This window comes from Gregarina niphandrodes, assembly GCF_000223845.1.
Source record: "Gregarina niphandrodes unplaced genomic scaffold scaffold00058, whole genome shotgun sequence".
Classification (NCBI taxonomy): Eukaryota; Apicomplexa; class Conoidasida; order Eugregarinorida; family Gregarinidae; genus Gregarina; species Gregarina niphandrodes.
The window spans coordinates 29,166-49,107 of NW_011645825.1; the positions used below are offsets into that span (position 1 = coordinate 29,166).

The following is a 19,942-nucleotide window of genomic DNA, read 5'->3' on the forward strand; positions in this document are numbered from 1 at the left end:
AGAATGTCTATGACCGGTGGTCTATCTGTGATCGGTGGTCTATCTGTGATCGGTGGTCTATCTGTGATCGGTGGTCTATCTGTGATCGGTGGTCTATCTGTGATCGGTGGTCTATCTGTGATCGGTGGTCTTTGTGTGACTGAGTTGGGATATTCTACCTTTGATTGGTCTGTTTTCGGTAAGCCAAAGCTGCTCGTATTCTTCAAGTGTGGCTGATGTGGGCAGTGCTACGAGTCTGTAGAGCATCCGCAATACTCTTATAGAGAAGCTGGGGTCCAGGGAGCATTTTAGAGTAATCTCTTCGCAACAACTCATGAGCAAAAATAATACTTGGACTACACACGCATCGCGGGCGAACTGGGCCAAGGTGGGCTCGCCGCTGACGGGAGCTGACACGACAGAGCTCGGCGTGGCAGATGTAGACACAGCGGAAACCCCCGCACTTCGGGAGGGCGAATCGTCGGCTTCGGCTTCTGTCAGCTGAGAACCGTCTTGGGGACTCCTACTGGAGCGCTTTCGCAACAACCGAGGCGTCTCCACCAACGGAGGAAGCATCGACCGGCGGCTGCCCACGTCCGCATCAATCTCCTTAACTATTGCCTCCAACACACTATGGTCACTACAGATAATCTTCCGCCAACGAATACCTGGACCAAAAACATCTATCACCTCAATCGGGTCCAACCCCACTTCTTCCCGCACACTCAACTTGAGGAACGTCTCCGCCAAGATAGCCGCCTGAGACAACACTAAACGAGCATCCAGCCCATACGGAGTCACCATAACCAGCTCCACTACGCCCCTACAACCATGCCTCATCAACAGTCGCGAACCCCCCCGCCGCGAACCCCGACCGCAAACCCCGCCGCCAGCCCTGGCATTAGTCCTGACTCCAGATAGCTACTGGGGAGGGAGTGGAGAGGGAAGTGCAGGAGATTAATTACCAAAGAGCGCGTATGCATAAAATGGCGTGCTGAACACATGGCTCGAAAATAAGGGCTGTTTCGTGCAGGAATTGGAGGGCCTTCGTCAAGAACGCAGAGATATGGTAGTCGGTGCGGGTAAGTATGTAGATACTCAGATTATTTTGTACTCGCGGATCTCGGCACACAAAAATGCGTTCCAATAAAGAATTGATCTCGCAAAGAGACTCGGCCAGCTGATCATCAGGGCTGGCCGCGTCTCTCGCGGCTTCCTCGCGGCTTCGGGCTCGGCTTGCGGCGTCATGGTCTTGGGCGGCCCTGTCCCGCGTGGCCCCCTCCGAAATTGGGCCCTTTGGGGGTGGAACTAGTAATCTGTCCAAATGGCTGAGTAAGCCAGTGGCTATCTTCGGGTAGTCCGATAAGTCAATGTCTCTCAAAGCCGTCGTAGGCTTCCTCAATGTTTTGTCCTTCACATTCTGCATGGAAATCGATGGAAACAATAGTGTCTACCTCAAGCAGCGCGGCCCATAGCTTTGTTCTCATGTCTTCGAACTCGTTCCCAGATGTCGTGTTCCTCAACAGCTGTTGCCACACTGTGTGCATGGATCTTTTTTTTTAACCTTACCAATCTTTATTATGCCTTCATCCATGTCAAGCAGTCGAGGCTCATCCACTACCGCCCACCGATTCGTGCAAAGAGAGAAAAGAAGAAAAGGAGGACCCAGCCAGTCGTGGGTCACCGTACCCGTGCCGGATGTGGCTGGCGGTGTCCAGTTCAAACCACGTGGATTCGATGAGCAGTCGTTATCTCGTATATTCCCGCCCTGACCAATAAATCCAGCCGACAGCAACCACCCATGCCACGTCTGGTCGACAACCCGGACAGTCATCTTCCCACCCGGACAGTCAGTCATCTTCCCACCCTGTCTATGTTCCATGAAATGATTGTGTTTCGCAGTTGGTTCAACCTCGTGGGATGTCAAATCAAGGTACATGATGGCCACGCGTTCCGGCCCGACGGAGTGCCCGGATCACATATTGGCCAAACAAAAGGAATTCGAAAGCGACCTGGCCACCTTCCCTTCCCCCTACGCCCTCTTCTACTTCGACGAGACAGCCCCTAACAACATCCTGCTCAAGAATGACCTTGGCCAGCGATGCTGCTCGAAACCAGACAACCAGAAGATCCCAACCCGTGTAGATTCCAATTCGTAAGCGACCACGCACTGACCTATCGCCCCTCTCCCCGCGTCCAGAGTGTGCCACTTTCTCTTTGCAGCGGTGCCAAGGTCTCCAAGAAGGAAGCGATGCAGTATAACCTGAGGAAAATGTTCTTTGACGTCGATGACATCCGCCTGCCCCAAAACGGCACTGGCCTCAAAATGCTTCCTTCATATACCACCTCCTACAAGAACTATCCGGCCGTGTGCTATGACGTCGTCACCCCTGCACACTACAACCAATTCTTCCGAGTGCGCCAGCGCCCGGGAATGTTCGCCTAATTTTTCGCGAACCCCTCGCTCAGTCTTTTTTCGACCGCTTCCGAGGCCGCCGGTCATCCACTTTAGCCGGCGTGCTCGGAGCCGATGCACCCTCATCACCCTTTCGCCGCACTTTCTTTTGAGCCGGCTGCAAGACACTGGACGTTTCAGGGGGTGTGTGGGCTGGGGTCTGTGTGCTGTGTTTTCGCGCCCGACCGCGAGTCACAATCACCTTCTGCACGCGCCGGTTCGCAGGAGTCTCCCCGCCAGATGACTCCTCCGCCACTGACACTCGCTTTCGCCGCGTGGGAGAACTTCGGGACACTCCGGGAGACTCATCTGCCTCGCCGGCCTTGGATTCTTCAGCAAGAACACTCTTTCGCCTAGCCGGCCTCGCCACGGGAGACTTGGCGCTGGCAGACTTTGCACCTGCGGATCTGGCACCTGCGGACCTGCCACCGGCGGGCTGAGGGGACCCACTCCGCTTGGGAGACTCGGCCCGAGCCGACTTGGGGGTGGGCGATTCGATCTCAATCGATGCTATAGCCGGCTCTCTGTCGTTCGACATCTTGTGGACCCGAGTTACCCTTTGCCGAGCAGAACCTCGAGCAGGAGATTTCGGAACTAGTTTCGCAAGGGCCTCGTCCGCACCAGGCCCCTCCGCAACGGCCTCGTCCACGACCCGCTCGTCCGCAACGGGCTCCTTGGGCGTCAAATGGACTCGAGCAACGCGGCGGTCCACCACCTCTGCGGCAGCAGACGCCCGCCGCCGGGGCTTAGGGGGCGGCGACCCGGCCCTTGGGCTCAACGACCGCGACCTCTGCAGATTCCGCCGGTAGCTCGGGGCCTGCATTAACTCATCCGACGGCTGCGACCGCGATCCCCGTAGGTGCCGTCGATATAGGGGGGCCCGCGGGGGTTCCTCCGACGGTTCCGAAGACTCGGGTAGCAGCGGACGCACCGGCTCCGATTGGGGCGTGTCTTGATACACGCGTTTCCAGAAAGGAGTCAGAAGAGCCTGCACGAGTCGCTGCGGCCGCCGGAGTGACGCGAGAAGGCCAATGTCGGCGTCCGAGTCATCGGAGTCGCTCTCATCCAAGTCCGAATTCATAGACCCACTTTTGGTCTTCAGCGCATCCCGTGCGGCCTGAACGCCGGACAAATAAGGCCGCGTTACGGCACGTCTTGAGGTGCGTCGTCTTGGGTTCCCTCTAGAGCTGTCGTGGCTCGATCGTGGCTCGAAAACTCGTTGCTTGAAGTCTCCTCCACATAGATGATTTCTTGAGAGAGTCCAGGCAGTCGGGGCTCGCAGGTGAGATTGATCGGTCCGAGGTCCTCGATTCCGGCAGGGAATGTCTCGTTTATGGGCATAGGCATCGTTCGCAAAGCATTCGCCATGCGCTGGGCGACCTCCCCGAAGCAGCGGCCAATTGGTGTTTGTGACAAAGTGATCGATGAAGGGTGGTGAATGGCAGCCGCCTAAAGGAGTGTTATGTGACTGGGTTCAGAACTTACTCTCGGGGATGTCGCAGTCAGTGTGGGGACGACCGGACCAGTGTACAACTTGTCTATCTGAGGCGTAGGCGAGGCGTTAGGCCCAATTTCAAGCTCCCCCTCGTTGGTGGACATGTTCGCTTCCTGACTACCAAACGTCGGACTCAATGCCCTCTTCAATGATGTTCGATGCGTCACTCTGGACCCGCTAAGTGCAGTGCCCACAACTTCCACTCCTAGCGAGCGGCCCACACTCTCGGGCGGCGTTCTGGGCACCTCGGACATTGACACATCCGTAGGGATTTCTGGTGGCGTTGTTTGGGTTGCGGCGACGTTCAAGGGCGCAGCGTCTGTCTCTGTGAACTGTTCCACTCGCGTCCGCTCACTCTGCATTGTATCTTCCTTCTGCACAATCTGCCTTCTCAGCTGCTGCACTTCGGTCGATAGTTCAGCGTTCGCTTTGCTTAAATCATTAACCTGATTCAATTTTTCGGTACGCGCTCGGAGTTCTTTGGTCGTGGCTTTCAATTCGTCGATCTGTAGCGTTAATTCTATGTTATGGGACTCGGCCTCAGCGTACTGCTTCTGGCTTTTCCGCAATTGCTGCAACGACTCGTTGTGTCGATCCTGCCAGAGAAACGCATATGTTGTCAGCGAAAGACTCACCTCCAGGGCTGTCAGCTCGCGCTGTAGTTTCAGCATATCGCGTTGCTGAACGGAAATATCCGATTGAGATTTTTGTTCGATCTGCGAAACACATATGCGTCTGGGATGGCAACCAAATCAACTTACCTCTTTTTTCTTGTAAGCTAGTGCATCTTTTCTCACTTCCTCAAGGATGTCAAGAAGCTGGAATAAATCTTCGGGAGCAACCTGATCGTCAGACCTACGTGGCGGAATGGGCGTCCTCCCTTCCAATCCATTGGGAAGCATCCAAGCGTCTTCCTTGATCATTGTCCTAACTCTCTCACAAATTCGGAGCAAGCTCGATTCAGATTGACTGAGCTTGCTTTTCAAAACAGCGCACTCTTTCTCCCTGCTCGCCAAATTATTCTGTTCAGTCAACAGTCGAGCTTCCAAGGCACTATTAAGATCCTTTAACTTTGAAAACTCTGCTTCGGCTTCTCTTGAATCAGTTCGGCCCCTTAATGAGATTATCAAAGCCTCGGCGTCTTCTAGGGCAATTTGTAGATTGCGAATTGTTGCGCCATTGCCCACATAATCATCGTGACAGCATCTGTGCTCGGGTGAAAGACCGGCAGGAGGGCCCTGGGGGCTTGAGAACACTTCTGCAGCAATTGGACTTCCCATGGCCCATTTAGCACACGTGTGTGCACGGTCCTCCACGCTCCCCATTTGCTGCCCCTTTTGTTTTTTTGCCTTAATAACTAACTAACTAACTACCTAGCATAAAATTGAACTACGTGTGAGGGGATGTTGTTAATGACCAACTCCATGAGGCCTCCTGCTTGATCGCGAGCGCCGACGCCTACGATATCGCGTATGGAAATGAGGGATGGACTTACCTATGATGAGTCGTCTTGAATCTTCAGAGAAGCTCGCTCCTGTGCATCCACCAAAGAACGATATCTTCTGCGCGGACCTGAAATTGTCAGCAACGGAATATCTGAAGGGAACTACTGTTTTCTGGCAAGCATGTCCTTACATGACAGCGGCGTCTTCCGATTCGCAGGACACGAGATATTTGCCATCCGGAGAGAATTCGAGAGACCTACAGGCAGTTACCTCGCTGTGAATAACGCACAGCGGGGACGCCAGGTTTCGCAGATCCCAGATGGCGATAGTCATATCGTCACTTCCAGTGGCAAACATGTAGCCATTTGGGTGCCAAGCAGCGCCGAACGCAGCATCCTGGTGGCAGTCCAAAGCGTATAGCGCATGTTTGATGCATCCTCTTCGAGCAAAGTAGTTTCCACTGAACGCTGGGTTTGACTGCCGCGCGCTCAACAGCACCGTGGGATTGTCACCGACAAGGAGCATTAGATTCCCAGCAGGATGGACAGCCACGCGGTTAATGCAGAAGGGGAAGATCCAGGACCTGACGGGAAGCAGGTGTCGCGTTATCTTTTGTCCGCTGGGAGAGGCTCGGCACGTGGAGAACCCGCTCACCAACCCGCACAACGTCTTGCACACAAACACACCTCTTTCCAGCTCCGCATGTGTTGTATTGACGCAGCACGTCTCCTTTAGAACGTACTCACAAATAATTCTATCATTACCAGCAGTAAGGACCGTTAAACGATGTGTCTCCGGCGCGGGCACATAGGAACCCACTTCGGTCGTAGTTGTATGACCACCACGCTCTTGGCCGCCCCGGTCTTGGCCGCCCCGGTCTTGGCCACCACGTTCTTGACCGGCGCCCTGCAGCCCACCAGCGCCGGCGAGAGGACTGTCTTCACCACTGCTATGAATTTCGCTGCCATGAACTTCGCTGCCACCATGGATCTCGCTGCCGGCATACCGATCGTACATACGGCGCAGCCGGGGGTTTACGAAACCACCGTCGTTTCCCACGTCGTCGTCGTTCCTGGCGACATCATTCCTGAATATATCGTTTCTGACCATTTCGTTTCTGACCATTTCGTTTCTGACAGTTTCGTTCCGGAACACGTCTGGAATGAGGGCGCCTTCTCTGAAGCTTGCAGGAGTTACTGTTCTTAGTCTCAAAAGTCTTCTAGGAATGGTCGCTTCTTCACCTTGACGTCTCAGGTCACGGAACGCTGAGGCCAGTCGTACCCGAGTTTGTGCCGACTTGAGCAACTGTTCCAACACAGAACAGACCTCTGTCAGTAACCGTTTGCCCCTGGCCTCCGCTTGTTCAAATATCAACTGCAGCAGCTCCTGGTTAACTGAATCGAGCTGCTCCCCTCCACCTACCTCCGTCGCGCTGTTTTCCTCCAGAAGGTTGATACAGTTGATGATCTGCAGAGGCTGTGTAGACACTCTCTGGCACAGGATGTTCGTAGGATCTCCCCGATCTGCCAGGAGAATGCTACTACTTGCATCCGATATGGCTATGTAGTTCTCGGACACGGCGAGCGAATACACACAAACGGAATCATAGGACATGGAGCTTAAGGAGGGAAAGACTCCGACATGGCTGTCAATCGTGCTACGCAAGTGACTGAAACACCAAGGACCTAATACCGGTCGAATTTCGTCCGTTTGTATATCGTAACATTCCGCTATGCTATACACCTTCCCCATATGTTCCGACTGAGATAAGTATATCACATCAGTGCTCGAACCCACGCATTCATCACTCTCTTCACCCTCATAAAGCACCGCTCTAGTTACGCCAGACGTTCTGGTCTCACCAAACGTTCTGGTCTCACCAGACGTTCTGGTCTCACCAGACGTTCTGGTGCCGCGGGTTTGAATAGGCCTTAAAAGTGTTTTCTTGGAACATAGCTTTGTCAAACACTTAAGTTGGAAGTGGTCGTATATCGGCTGCGCCTTCTTATGGAAGTACTTCAGTCGAAACATCAGTTTATACTCCGGATCTGCCCTGCAGAGCGTCAACCAAATTTTACTCTTCAGCTTTCGGAGGTCCTTACCATTACTCCTCAACATGAACTGCCGCGTCAAACGTAACTGCCCTTGTAGATGCACCTTCCGCGCCAACACATCGGCTTCATAAGCCTTTAGATCCGGCCACTTGTAACCCTGAACCGATACGCAACTATTACCGGTGGGACCTATGTTGTACTTATCCTCAATTACTTCACCAAACGAACTCAAGTCTATCAACTGCTTCGCACAACTTGCCGATATTCGAATATTGCCCATAGCTGCAGCCTCGCTCGTCCTCTCAATGTCACTTCTCCGCTCAAGCTCGTCGCGTCTCATATGAACGTCATTTGGACTCGACTCTCCTGTCGAGCCACTTTCAAGAGGAATTGATTCGTTCGAGGGTCTACCTTCCTGGCTCTGACAAGACATCAGACGACGACCTCGGGGACAAGGGTGGCCTTGATGATCTATGTCGTTTTCATTCTGACTAACTCTATTACCGCTGTTTTCAAACCAATCATTTCCACTTCCGTCAGTTCCTGCATTTCCGCCAGCTCCTCCACTTCCTTCTGTTCGTCCACTACCGAAAATGTTTGCAATGTTTGGTAAGAAGTGCTGGTAGGAGTTTCCTACAGAGGAGGATCCTAGGGAAGAGGTTCCGAGGGTAGTGTGGTTGGGGGAAGCTATGAAATCGTTGGTCAAGGGGGACGGCTGGTAGCAGTATCCCCCCAGTCGCTCCCAGAGTCCACCGAGCAGTCCTCGTGTATGAGGGCTCGGCATCGTATTATCGACGCCCGGTTGGGAGTTGATACTACGACACTTGTTCACCAGCACGGCTGACCCATCACGCAGGATCACTACCTCATCCGGACAGAGTCGCTCGGGATCCACAAACTGCATTAGGTGGTCGAGTTCTGTGCCATCTGCATGCTCATCTGAAGCGTCACTTGTGCTACTAGTCGCACGAGGTTGCGCGAACCGCCGAGGGTCCGCCACGCCCCCCAGGAGTCGTATCACGGCCGAAATCATCGGCATTATGTCCTGATCGGTATCCACATTGCTCAAAAACAACACTGCCTCTGCCACGAACCCGGGAACTGCAGGCCGCGTCTGCATCGCATTGTAAGCCAGTGAAGGCGCCAATGGCGGTCTGTTACCGGATCTCATAAAGAATTCATTACAGAAAAAAATTCGTCACTCAGGACCGGTCAGACCCTTCCCTGACCCTGAGTACTCAAATAAGTTCTGAGCACTCGTCGAGGTTCTGAGCACTCATCGAGGTTCTGAGCACTCATCGAGGTTGATCTAGTCGTCGTCAGTCGTCAAGGTCGTATTCTTTGATCTTGATTCCGGCGGACCTCAGGAGCTTGAGCCGTCGCTTTTTACTTCTTGCCGCGGAGTCTTCTTCGTATATACGTTCTAAATCATTGTTATCTATGTTACGTTTCCGCTTTATTCTGGCACTTTTAGATCGTTTGCTAAGATTGATTTCTTCCTGTTTAGCTTTCTTGGCTTTGTTTTTCTCGACGAGAGCTTGATTGTTAGCTTGTCGTTTGACCATTTTCGCCTCATAGAGTTCCTTATTCTTAGCAGTTGTAAAACCAATGGAGGGATATACGACCGATAAGAAGTCCGAAGGTGCTGGAATGAACGATTCGAGCTTCTTCCCCAGAATCTCTTTAACCCTGGGCACGGTAAATAGACCGTAGCGATTAGCTAGACGACCTAAGTCAAGTTTCTTGAACTCAAATACAAACGCCAGCTGATGCTCCTTATAGGACCTGATGTGGCTGACAAAGGCGTCTTTTGACTTTTCTATCCAAAGCTTATCAGAACATAGAATATCGCGAATTTGTGAATGACAATTTAATTTATCACTTTTACTACACGCTTTCCAATTACCATCTGATTGTTCACCGCTTGGTGGCCGGTCTCCATGCAAAGAGAAAGCTTCGTCGAGTTCAACGCTTCTCGTTATCTCTATTAAGTCTAAACCTTTCCTCTTAATAAATTCAACAAACGAACTTTCCTCTGGTGTGAGGAACAAAAGGGTCTGACCACTGCCACCGGCGCGGGCAGTGCGACCAATGCGATGGAAGGTCTGGCTCTGGTCGTTAGGGGGATCCATTTGGATAATTAAATCAATGTTGGCAAAGTCTATTCCCCTAGCGGCAAGGTCACTAGCAACCATTACCTGTAACGATTTGGGACCGTTCTCCTCCGTTTTGACGACTGGAGCGGCGAAGGTGGCTAAAGCCTTGTTCCGTTGAGACCGATCCATCTTACCGTGCAATTTCGAGACAATGTATTTGTTACCGTTGGAACCGTATGCTACAGTCGTAGCTCCTTCGCCATGACTCTTACCATGACTCGTGCCCGGCGGCTCATTGCCCCTGCCAGTCTTATCGGTAAGTAGCTGAGAGAGTAATAAGTAGGTAAAGTCAGCTACTGAACAAGTGGGCACAAAGATGAGAACCTTCATATATTCCATTGTCTGCAACACTCTTAGTGTTAAGGGGATTCTCTCATCCTGTTCGGCGTAAATCAAGTAGTTTTTAAGCCCAAGGGGAATCACATGTTGAGTAATTTTACAGTCGTCATCCGAATCCGAAACCGCCATGGTGTCATTCGCCCCGGCTTGGCCTGTCATGGTTATAAGCCCCGTGTCAGAACAGTCGTCACTACTGTCTCCTGTAACGGGTTTGGTCGACATGTCAGGCAATCCATCCAAGGTAGTGTCCGGAACGGACATATCTGCTTCAGCGGACATGTCTGGCAACGCCGCAACTCGGTCGATCGCGAGACGGATCATGGCCGGCTCCCTTAGGCCACACGAGCTGAAGATCTTTTGTTCCGATGTAAGAGTCGCGCTGAACACACCCGTTCGTCGCTGCCGAGGCATGAAACTTAGACACACCCTCATCTGCTCCTCAAACTTCATATCCGAGTACAACTGGTCAGCCTCATCTAAAATAACCGTTTCCACTGTCTTAAACGTCCAATCCCTTTCCTTTCTCAGGGTCGAGTCTGGACCCTCGAGCAACTGCGTCCTTAAACGACCGGGCGTTGCGACAAGTATGGCAATAGGCCGGAGATGACAGGCGACTTGGGTCCTCAGTTTTGAGACCCCCTCAACAAAACTTTGGTCGGCACAAGTTTGCTCGGCTGAAGAAGTTTGGTCGGCTGAAGAAGTTTGGTCGGCTGAAGAAGTTTGGTCGGCTGAAGTTTGCTCGGCAATAGCTCGGGCGATCTCCTGTTGAAGCGTCGTGTAGATGCTCTTAGCCCTCTCGAGGACAATAGTGCGGTCCGCGGCTGTCTTTCGTCCACCAAACAGTTCAAGACAAGTTATTGACTTATATATTAAACTTGTGGCAATTTCGCGTTCAACCGTTTCGTCAGTAGCTTCATGGCTTTGCGGCTTTGCGCTATGTACGGTAGGATCATATTGGGAAACGAGTTGCAGTAGCTCGTCCAGAACAAAGCTGATTTGTTGGACGAGCTCTCGTGTGGGGGCCATGACGACGGCGGAGATACAGAGGCCGCGAAAGGCAGCAGGGATCTGGCTGGGATGTTCGCTCCATTGAACCCCAATTCTTTGTAAACAGGGCAGGAGGTAAGATAAAGTCTTACCTGAGCCTGTGCATGCCTCCACTGCTACATCTCGATTCCCACAAAATAGAGGTACGACCACCTGCTGGATTGGCGAAGCGTGTGTAAACCCCTTCATCTGCAATGCACGCAAAATGGCACCGTGCAACCTCGGCGAGGCCCCTTCCAACTCCAATTCCTTAAACTGGCTAGCACCACTCAGTGTAGAACTCGGCAGACTCGCATTTTCATTCGCAACCTTCACCGTAACACTTCGCCGCTTACCCGCTAATAATCGTTCCAACTTCTCGCGCGGCGCCATCTTGGCCCGCTTCTCCCCCACCATTACCTGTTTAAAATCTACCCCCGACACTGACCGGCCCCTGGCCCCGAGATTCGGAACCGAGATTCGAAACCAAGACCCCGCCCCGACCCTAATCCCCATCCTGCCTGCATACCAACAGAACTCCGGTGTTAAACATAAATAATACAGGCAAGAATATAAGTTGCCAATAGGCACACGTTTATCGACGAAAATAAATTTTGATTGAGTCAATCTCGCCTCGTTGACTCAGTGGGATTGGTTGCGTCCTGTTCAGGCGGCGCGGGTTCAGGCAGCGCGGGCACGAGGTTCACGACCGCGGAGTGTCCGTGGTTGGGCAAAGGGGTTGTTGGCGGCTTTTGGGAGCTGAGGTATGAATTGTTGAGCAGCTCTCCAGGAGCTTTGGGACTTGCCAGCGCCGGTGAGTATACTGGTATTTGCGGTCATGGAGGAGGTTGTCGGTGTGCCGGGCATGATAAGGGCGCCCTTATCGATGGAGACCTCTGCGGTAGAAAATACAGCTACCAGTTCGTCCATGGAGCTACAGACCAATTCCGTAGCTAAGTTGCCGCTGGCCGTCTTGGCGCTAGAGAAGGCAGACGCGTAGTCACAATTCCACTGGTTAATGGTCTCCACGTCCTTCTCCGACAATCCTGGGAACCCTCGGACCTCCTTCTGAGAACCCTCCTTCTGAGAACCCTCCTTCTGAGAACCCTCCTTCTGAGAACCCTCCTTCTGAGAACCCTTACCGCGGGTCTGAATTGAGAATTGAGCCGCCATAAACAATTGCGCCAACGGCTTCAGCACCTCGACTTGGAAATCTTGGTCACTGGCCAACCTCGCCTCCAAACGCTTCCCCGCTGCCTCCCTCTGCTCCGCCTCCTTCTGCTCCACCTCCTTATGCTGCTCCTTCTGCTGCTCCGCCTCCTTCGACTCGGTCGGCTGTACCTCCGTCGACTGTTGCTCCTCGGCCAACTGCTGCTGCTCGGCCGACTGGTGCCCATCACTGCGGCCCCTTTGACGGACCCAGAGGGTATAATCATTCTCTATGCCCTTCATCTTTTCCAAAGTCGACATGAGCACCGCTGTGATGGCCGGCTCCTCCTTCTCGTCTTGGAGGGCACTCCGCGCCTTGTACAGCTCCACAAGATTGAATGAATGTCCATCAAACGTCACCCAGTAATTCAGACTCGCCAGCAGCTCCTGACATTCCAAACCGTTACCAACAGCAGAGAGCGATTTCATTTGAAATTTTTACTGTGGGCAAAATATTCCCGGCATTGTCGGTTTAAACGGCCTTAACGTCCTGCCTTAACGCGGTCCATTAACGGGGTCCATTAACGGAGCTTAATTATTCGGCAGTGATGTAACGCCAGTCAGACATGTCATGGGTAGCCCTTGCTCGTTGTACTCAACGTCCATCTTTTTATGCTCAACGTGGATTCGACATCCATCCTTCACGCTCAAAGTGGATTCAACATCTTCTTTGCGCTCCTTGCGCTTATTCCATTCTTGGGTTCGGCATCTCAACCAAGGCAGACGATTCATGGCTGTCGCGCGCTCGCGAAACCAATTCGAACGCAGATACATCTGATCGATCGCGGATTTCATCCGAGCAGCCTATAGGATCTGGGGGAACCTGGTGCGACAGCTACGATCTGGCCTCTTGTACTTTCCCCTCTTGTACTTCCCCGCTTGTGCTCTCCAGTCCCACACCCCGTAATGGGAGCGGGTTGGTGGTCGGTCGGACTGCATTAAATAAAGTGGCCCCGGTCCGGCGGGACGAGGCAGTATAAAAATAATAGAGGTGTGCAATGCGTCCAGTAATTTCTCCCCGGGTGAGACTAGGCCCAGTGAGGATAACCGCAGCGGCAATGCCAGGAATGCCTTTCGGGATGCCGATGGGCGGTCGAATGCCAGGTGGCATGCCTGGTGGTATGCTGGGTGGTCGGATGCCGTTCGGTGGGTTCGGTGGTGGTGGTCGAGGTCCGCCACTGCGGCCAATGCGGTCATTGAAGGATAAGGAGGCATACTTGCAGGATTTTTATAAGAGAGGTCCTATTCGGCAGACGGCATTTGCGGACCTGAAGCCGGCATATTTCGACGCGGATGAGGATCAGAAGTCTGCGGTGGAAGTGGCGAGACGTCATTGGGAAGAAGACCTGAAGGGGGATGCGAGCGAGTTATGGCGCCGACGGAGTCACTTTCCTGTGGAGCAGCTATCGGAGTGGGACCGTCAGAGGTTTGCCAATGAACTTCTGGCCGAGACGGACGTGGGGGCCGTTTTGGGTGAATCGACCTTGGAGGGTGCCAGCGGTCATGTTCTGGACAACCAGGGCCGTCTCGTCTTCCAAGGGAGGGATCCTTCGGCAACTAGTGGAGGGTTGCCTATGACGATGCGTCGGTTCCTTCAACCGTTGGGCGAGCCGGAGCTACAGACCGTAACTGCCCCGGCTGAAAAGCAGCAGTGGGCTGGTGTACTTGGCGAACTTGACGTAGCACATGCCACTGCCCTCCCTGTCCAACTCGTGGGCGTCCTTGGGGAACAACTCCTAGAAGCCCCGCCCACTGCTGGCTCCCAGCAACTCTCGACAGAGGAGGCCGTAGAAAGAGGCTGCTTGGAACACCTACCGAAACTCATTCAGGACAAACAACGACAACACGCCGGGGAAATAATCTCCTGGCCTGGCGGTGTCGAAATGAGGGCCGCACCACCCCAGGAGCCACCGGGTACCTACGCTACGCTCAACCCTCACGTCGAAGTGCTAGCAGGACTGCGAGCCACCAGCCAACAAGACATCGCCAAAATCCAACAGCTAGCAACCGCGCAATTCTCTCCAGAAATGTTAAACGGTGCTGCTAACCGACAACAAGCACCTAAAACCAGCAACGCCGAACTCGGCGATATTGGCTTGGGAACCGACGTCGACTTCGGAAAATTCGGCGGAGGTTCCTCGGAACTGGACTACGATGGCGAAGACTTCTTCGACGATGGCCTCGACGATGATGATGAAGAGTTTGATGACTCAACTGATTTTTAAACCTAACAGCAAAATGCGCTCATATATAGTGTGTGCACACGTGTGTGCTTGCACAAAAAATATCAGACGGGCATCCCCTGCAGTCACGACATCGAGCAAAATCGGCAGTCGAATAGGTGGCGGATGAACGATCGCACGGCGAGTGAACATTTACGGGTCATGCGCACCTATTTATCGCTCACTTCAGCGCCAATGGAAATGAACTATTTACAGGGCTTTATTGAACTGACGTGACAGCCCCTATAATGACTCTTACTAGGAGGCTAAGAGAATAAATTTGTAAGCAAAGCTTCACTCATGACGGAGTTGAAGCTGGCATTGCGAGGCGTGTTTCTAGTCGGATGGGGTGTTTGAACCATATTGAAGTAGAAAGACGTATGTTGTGTCTAAGTGTGACCCACGCCATGATAAAATAAATAATCCGCCGAGGCAAACGTGACGTAGAAATTCCTTGAATGAAGCAGGGAACAGGTCGCTCATCTTGTGTGTTTACGAGGTGTTCGTTGGCTGAGTTATGGTTCACCATGACGGCCCGGGCAACGAGCACTGGCGTAACTCAATCATTTGACGAGGTGGAGCTTTCGTTGCATGGAGACAACGAAGAGTTGATTCCCTGGGCGTTGTGTAGAGCCAGTCAGTTCCATCACTCACTAGGGCCAGTACTCATTCGACAGTCTAGTTACAAGAATGCGCTTACTTGTGAAACGGATTGGTGCAATAACACATTCGTTGCGTGCGTGGCTGAACGACTGAGTGATAAAGCTACGGTGGAAACAGCATGTAGACTCCGGGACAGGATTACAGATGAATACAAACAGCAAATCCAAAAGTATAAGAACATCATTCTGTCGCTTCAGTCGAACCCTCAACTGCAGAAAAACCTGCAGAATAAGTCCGTTCAGGAAGGTGATGAACTCTCTGACAAGGATGACGCCAAAAAGGATGACGCCAAGAAGGATGACGCCAAAAAGGATGACGAGCCATCTAGCAAGGATGACGCTAAAAGAGATGACGAGCTAGCTGAGAAGGATGGCGCTAAAAAGGATGACGAACTTGCCAAGAAGGATGACGAACCTGCTAAGAAGGATGACGAACCTGCTAAGAAGGATGACGAGGAACAGTCAGAAGAGGAGAAGTCCAAAGACCTTATTGTCGAACTGCAGACTAAAATAGAGGAATTAGAGGACCTGGTTGTTAGTAGTAGGGAAAAGTGTGAGGATCTTTCAGCTTCTGATTTAAAGATGGCATATCGTTTATATCAATATCAAATTGATTTGGGTACAGTCTTAGGTTATTTGAACTTGAAGTCGGATGAGCTTAAAGAAGCATTTGACAAGAAATTGGAGGAAGTGGAGGATGATGTGGCAGAGGATAACACCTTTAAGAGTGATGAGGAAAATTCAAAGCAGAAAATTGTTAGTTTATACTCAACAGTAAAATGGAGCCTGGATGATATGATAGCAGTGGGTGTAGCAAAGAAAATGGTAGAAAGGTTAATGGATAAGACCGAGGTAGAAGCCGCAGCGGCAGACGACAAGCCTGTAGAGGCTGATGCCAAGGCTGCAGAGTCTGATGCTAAGCCTGTAGAGTCTGGTGCTAAGCCTGTAGAGTCTGATGCTAAGCCTGTAGAGTCTGATGCTAAGCCTGTAGAGTCTGATGCTAAGCCTGTAGAGTCTGGTGCCATCTCTGCCTCTGCGGAGAACGTAGCTGGCAGCGAGTGTGGTGGGAAGGATGATGTGAAGGACGACGCGGAAGACATAGTGTATGTTCGTTACGATTTTCAGGGTCGTGCTAAGACGGCCAACTTGCCTGTACCTCAGTTTAATATATACAAGTGGTTCCACGCTTGGAAAAATGGTTCCGTAATGGCAATGGATAGCTACGGTCGAATTTCAGCGGAAAGATTTAAGGAGCTACATGACAAGTTCCAGGAGAGTCAAGGCACGTTATTGCCGACCATGTCCTACGGTGTTTGGTCAGTAGATTATCCCACTTTCACTCGAGCCCTTCAAGAATCTCGAGCGGCTTTGCGAAATGGGCAGCAACATCCACTTACAAAGATCACCAAACATCAAACCATCTCAAACTCGCCCAATGACCACAAGTTCCAAATGTATGCCGCTTCACTTATCAGACAAGATAAGGCCGCTGCCGATATCGGAGAAGATGAACGTCAACAGAATGACTCTAAAGAAGTTGAGGAATATAAGAAGAGGAAGGCGGAGTCCGATGAGTAGGTATCACATAATCCGGAAGACGTTATGTTGAAACGTTATGCCGAAGCGTTAACATTCCCAAGTGAGATGTTTGGGCATGCTGCCCACTCTTTTTCTGATTGCCATGTGTTTATTTGAGTGCAATTTTCGATGAACTCTTTCGGATGGATTGTATTCACAGCGGCTGCCCATATTCTTATGGGAAGTTCAGTTCCAGCCACCTGGATTTTGGAAGGGTGTAGTCGGAGGTCAACGGCTTCTGGACTGAGGGTAGTACTAAATACATTCTCGAACGCTCCAATGGGGTCGACTGCCTCTAATGCCTCAATCATAGGGCTTAGAATGATCTGCGAGAAGGCTTCTCGGTATGCGGAGGAGGTGACTTCGAGGGGATTCACAGTCTCTTGCATCACTGCTTCCTGGGACATAGTTTTTTGAGCCGCATATTCTTCTAACCGTTTGCTACTCACATGGGCTCGCTGCTCATCCAAGGCACACCATTGCGATACAAAGGTACTTGCCCGCATCAATAAAGCCACCACAACTTTCTTATCATCCATGTTTTTCGCCGTCGAGAAATCTGTAGCAGTCACACGTAATTTAAACCTGCCCAACACAGAATAATGTTCTTCATTACTCAACGCCCGACTACATAAGGATATCCATTCCAACACACTTGTGACATTATCATCTTTGTCGTTCAATGATATTCTGCTAAATGGATTACACCCATCCATTTGCAATAACCGATGGATAATAAATCCAACATATCCAGATTGCACATCTTTATCATTATACAAAAGACTTAATCTGTTGTTTGACGACCATAAGAACGAGTCCGAAAAGATACCAGGACTCCCAACAAATCGTCCCAGGGAGACAATCAGGATCGTCAACAATTCCGTGGTAGACAAATGCTGCAAAACTTTAAACCGCTTAAGAAGCCATACCAAGATCCTCGTACTGATAGACGCAGTGTTGGCATTAGAATAGGGATTCTGAGGGGTGGCTGCTTCCATACACAGTCCGAGCTGGCAGAATGGCACAACCAATTCAGTAAGATCTGGGAATGCTGCGCAAAGGGCCCGAATTGACTCAACCAAAACCATCGCCGGCTGTCCCATCTCTGACTGTCCGGTCTCTGGTTGTCCCATCTCTGGCTGTCCGGTCTCTGGTTGTCCCATCTCTGACTGTCCGGTCTCTGACTGTCCGGTCTCTAACTGTCCGGTTCCTGGGTTTCCGGTTCCTGGGTTTCCGGTTCCTGGCAGTTCCGTGTTTGCTTGTAGGGTTTTTGACGGTTCAATTTTTGATGGCGGTGTAATAGTTTGCTGGAGCCGGCCGGTGGCCAGTCGCGGCTGGACTGTTGGAGAGGTGGGATAGTTGTCGAAGAGGGACGCCGTATGTGGACTTTGGCAGAATTGGAGACAATGTTCGGGATTCCAGGAGAAGTGGATTATTGTCTGAAGTTCTGGGAGAAGAAGCTGTTTAAGATTGATAGTAGCCTGGTCAATTGTTTGGTCCCGTGGAGGGTATGAGACTTCGTCTTCTTGAACCCGCCTTGGTCTGTCTCTAAGAGCTTCGATGGCGTGTCTCTCAGCTTCCGGGAGATGGTCGACCTGTATTTGGCCGAATTCCATGACACCGGCTCGCATGAGATCCTCGCAGCGTTGGATACTGTGGCCTATCTTTTCAACCTTGGCAAGAATACGTTTCCTGTCCGCAAACTCTCGACGACAAGTTTCAACCAGTGTACGAACACTTCTTAATTGGTCTAACAAAGTTTCTGCCGAAGACTTGTTCCTGATAGAAGAGCGGACGTAGGAAGCCGGTTTAAGGTACCGCTCTACCCGCTCCATCGCGTTTACTTCTTTGCTGTAAACGAGTCGAGCCGTCAGTTCCTGGACATACTGTCCCGCACACGTCGCCATGCTGTACACTGCCTGTCCCATGAATGCGGCGATTTGCTCCACATGAAACAGTCGTTCACGGCGAATGTCCAATCGAGCTGTGACGATCCTCATTTTCAAGTAGAAGATCCAGAACATGAAGTTGTAATTGACTGCATGGGCCTGGGTGTAACCGAGGGCGTTATTAATCAAAGTAAGACTGTAGAATATGACCCAAGTGGAGCCTATGTTAGCGTACTTGAAGGTGTTGGCTTCCCTTACTTCAAACGGCGACGTCTTTCCCGCCGCGTCGCTGTCAAAGTAGTAGCTACCTTTGCTCGACCACACGTGTGCGGTAGTCAAGCCGTGTTCTCCCGTTGCCACCACGGTAGATGGCAAAGTGAGGGACTGCAAATATTGCAAGACGAGGACGCAGCAGATGACTGCGAACATGCCTACGTTGAACTCGGATCTGTTGTATCGGATCACGACCACGCCAAGAGAAATTTGGAGCACAGCGATCTCGACGGTCCTGAGAATCAGACTGGGCAAGTTAATTAGCAAGGAATAACCGAAACCCAAAAGGATGGTGCCAGCAACGACCCAGCAAGATATCACTACCAGGTGATGCACCCGCAGAATATCCATGTAACAGCTCCGCTGGAACTCACCTTCGACCTTAGGGTCGCGAAATTTCAATGGCCACCAATCTACAGACGCGTGTAACAGCATTCCATCGGCCGGCGAAATCGGTAATACGCTGTTCAACACACGCCGACGTAAACCGAAACCCCAGGAAGACATAGACGTTGTAGCACTTGCCTCCGCATCGGACGTGTCAGTGTCCGACATCTCCGCCGCTAACGCCCGGGCCGAGTGCTGTCTCTTACCCCTTGTAATCTTCCGTTCCGTCGATACCTTCCCCTCCATGGACTCCTTCCGTTCCGCCGATACCTTTCGCTCCAGGGACAGTTCCCGTTCCGTCTTGTGCTGCTCCCCCCCATCTCTCTCGCCCTCGGTCTCCTCCTGCGGGGGACCTGTTAGAAGCAACCCTCGGTCGCTGTGTGTGCTCATCTTGGACAGCCCGCCAGTCGCCTCCTCGTACTGCTGCATCAGGGTCCGCTGCAGGTTGCTTGGGACGCCCCGCTGCCTGGTCAACAGACTCTCGCTGTGCATGAACTCCCGCTGCAGCTTGCTTCGGCCTCCCTGCCGCGGCCGCTGCGGTGGCGGGGACCTGTGGCGTCTCTGCGACCATAAGTTAAAGTGCGTCTCAATCGCCTTCTTGCCTCTCGCACCGTCCTCCGGGCCGGCTTCCGCGCTACGTCTCCCTTGAGGACGGAAGAGACCCGTCTTGACGCGAGTCTCGGCTCTCCCGGAAAACTCAGTGGGAACCCGAGTCCTGTCCATCTGCACCCCGACGGGTGCGGGCTCTTCAGGTGGTGGGTCCTCCCCCCTCC

General features: G+C 52.1%; 10 protein-coding genes across 10 annotated transcripts; 3 read left to right on the forward strand and 7 right to left on the reverse strand.

Annotated features, from left to right (window-relative positions):
- Nucleotides 1–111: 111 nt before the first annotated feature.
- GNI_171000 (hypothetical protein) lies at nucleotides 112–1,405 on the reverse strand (the record flags this gene model as incomplete). Its single annotated transcript, XM_011135007.1, has 2 exons — nucleotides 112–749; nucleotides 982–1,405. The coding sequence occupies 2 exons, from the start codon at nucleotides 1,403–1,405 to the stop codon at nucleotides 112–114; spliced, it is 1,062 nt and encodes a 353-aa protein (XP_011133309.1).
- Nucleotides 1,406–1,919: 514 nt separating this feature from the next.
- On the forward strand, nucleotides 1,920–2,425 carry GNI_171010 (hypothetical protein; the record flags this gene model as incomplete). The annotated part of the gene is made up of 2 exons (XM_011135008.1): nucleotides 1,920–2,134; nucleotides 2,203–2,425. The coding sequence occupies 2 exons, from the start codon at nucleotides 1,920–1,922 to the stop codon at nucleotides 2,423–2,425; spliced, it is 438 nt and encodes a 145-aa protein (XP_011133310.1).
- Nucleotides 2,426–2,444: 19 nt separating this feature from the next.
- Nucleotides 2,445–3,515, reverse strand: GNI_171020 (hypothetical protein; the record flags this gene model as incomplete). The annotated part of the gene is made up of 1 exon (XM_011135009.1): nucleotides 2,445–3,515. One exon carries the CDS (start codon nucleotides 3,513–3,515, stop codon nucleotides 2,445–2,447), a length of 1,071 nt encoding a protein of 356 aa, XP_011133311.1.
- Nucleotides 3,516–3,577: 62 nt separating this feature from the next.
- GNI_171030 (putative myosin-9) lies at nucleotides 3,578–5,209 on the reverse strand (the record flags this gene model as incomplete). The annotated part of the gene is made up of 3 exons (XM_011135010.1): nucleotides 3,578–3,883; nucleotides 3,920–4,645; nucleotides 4,691–5,209. 3 exons carry the CDS (start codon nucleotides 5,207–5,209, stop codon nucleotides 3,578–3,580), a joined length of 1,551 nt encoding a protein of 516 aa, XP_011133312.1.
- Nucleotides 5,210–5,298: 89 nt separating this feature from the next.
- Nucleotides 5,299–8,548, reverse strand: GNI_171040 (WD repeat protein; the record flags this gene model as incomplete). Its single annotated transcript, XM_011135011.1, has 3 exons — nucleotides 5,299–5,387; nucleotides 5,425–5,525; nucleotides 5,565–8,548. The coding sequence occupies 3 exons, from the start codon at nucleotides 8,546–8,548 to the stop codon at nucleotides 5,299–5,301; spliced, it is 3,174 nt and encodes a 1,057-aa protein (XP_011133313.1).
- A 199-nt stretch (nucleotides 8,549–8,747) lies between these two features.
- On the reverse strand, nucleotides 8,748–11,366 carry GNI_171050 (RNA helicase; the record flags this gene model as incomplete). The annotated part of the gene is made up of 1 exon (XM_011135012.1): nucleotides 8,748–11,366. The coding sequence occupies one exon, from the start codon at nucleotides 11,364–11,366 to the stop codon at nucleotides 8,748–8,750; it is 2,619 nt and encodes an 872-aa protein (XP_011133314.1).
- Nucleotides 11,367–11,630: 264 nt separating this feature from the next.
- On the reverse strand, nucleotides 11,631–12,587 carry GNI_171060 (hypothetical protein; the record flags this gene model as incomplete). Its single annotated transcript, XM_011135013.1, has 1 exon — nucleotides 11,631–12,587. One exon carries the CDS (start codon nucleotides 12,585–12,587, stop codon nucleotides 11,631–11,633), a length of 957 nt encoding a protein of 318 aa, XP_011133315.1.
- A 656-nt stretch (nucleotides 12,588–13,243) lies between these two features.
- Nucleotides 13,244–14,383, forward strand: GNI_171070 (hypothetical protein; the record flags this gene model as incomplete). Its single annotated transcript, XM_011135014.1, has 1 exon — nucleotides 13,244–14,383. The coding sequence occupies one exon, from the start codon at nucleotides 13,244–13,246 to the stop codon at nucleotides 14,381–14,383; it is 1,140 nt and encodes a 379-aa protein (XP_011133316.1).
- A 455-nt stretch (nucleotides 14,384–14,838) lies between these two features.
- Nucleotides 14,839–16,620, forward strand: GNI_171080 (hypothetical protein; the record flags this gene model as incomplete). The annotated part of the gene is made up of 1 exon (XM_011135015.1): nucleotides 14,839–16,620. The coding sequence occupies one exon, from the start codon at nucleotides 14,839–14,841 to the stop codon at nucleotides 16,618–16,620; it is 1,782 nt and encodes a 593-aa protein (XP_011133317.1).
- A 35-nt stretch (nucleotides 16,621–16,655) lies between these two features.
- GNI_171090 (putative phosphodiesterase) lies at nucleotides 16,656–19,661 on the reverse strand (the record flags this gene model as incomplete). The annotated part of the gene is made up of 1 exon (XM_011135016.1): nucleotides 16,656–19,661. The coding sequence occupies one exon, from the start codon at nucleotides 19,659–19,661 to the stop codon at nucleotides 16,656–16,658; it is 3,006 nt and encodes a 1,001-aa protein (XP_011133318.1).
- Between the last annotated feature and the right edge of the window lie 281 nt (nucleotides 19,662–19,942).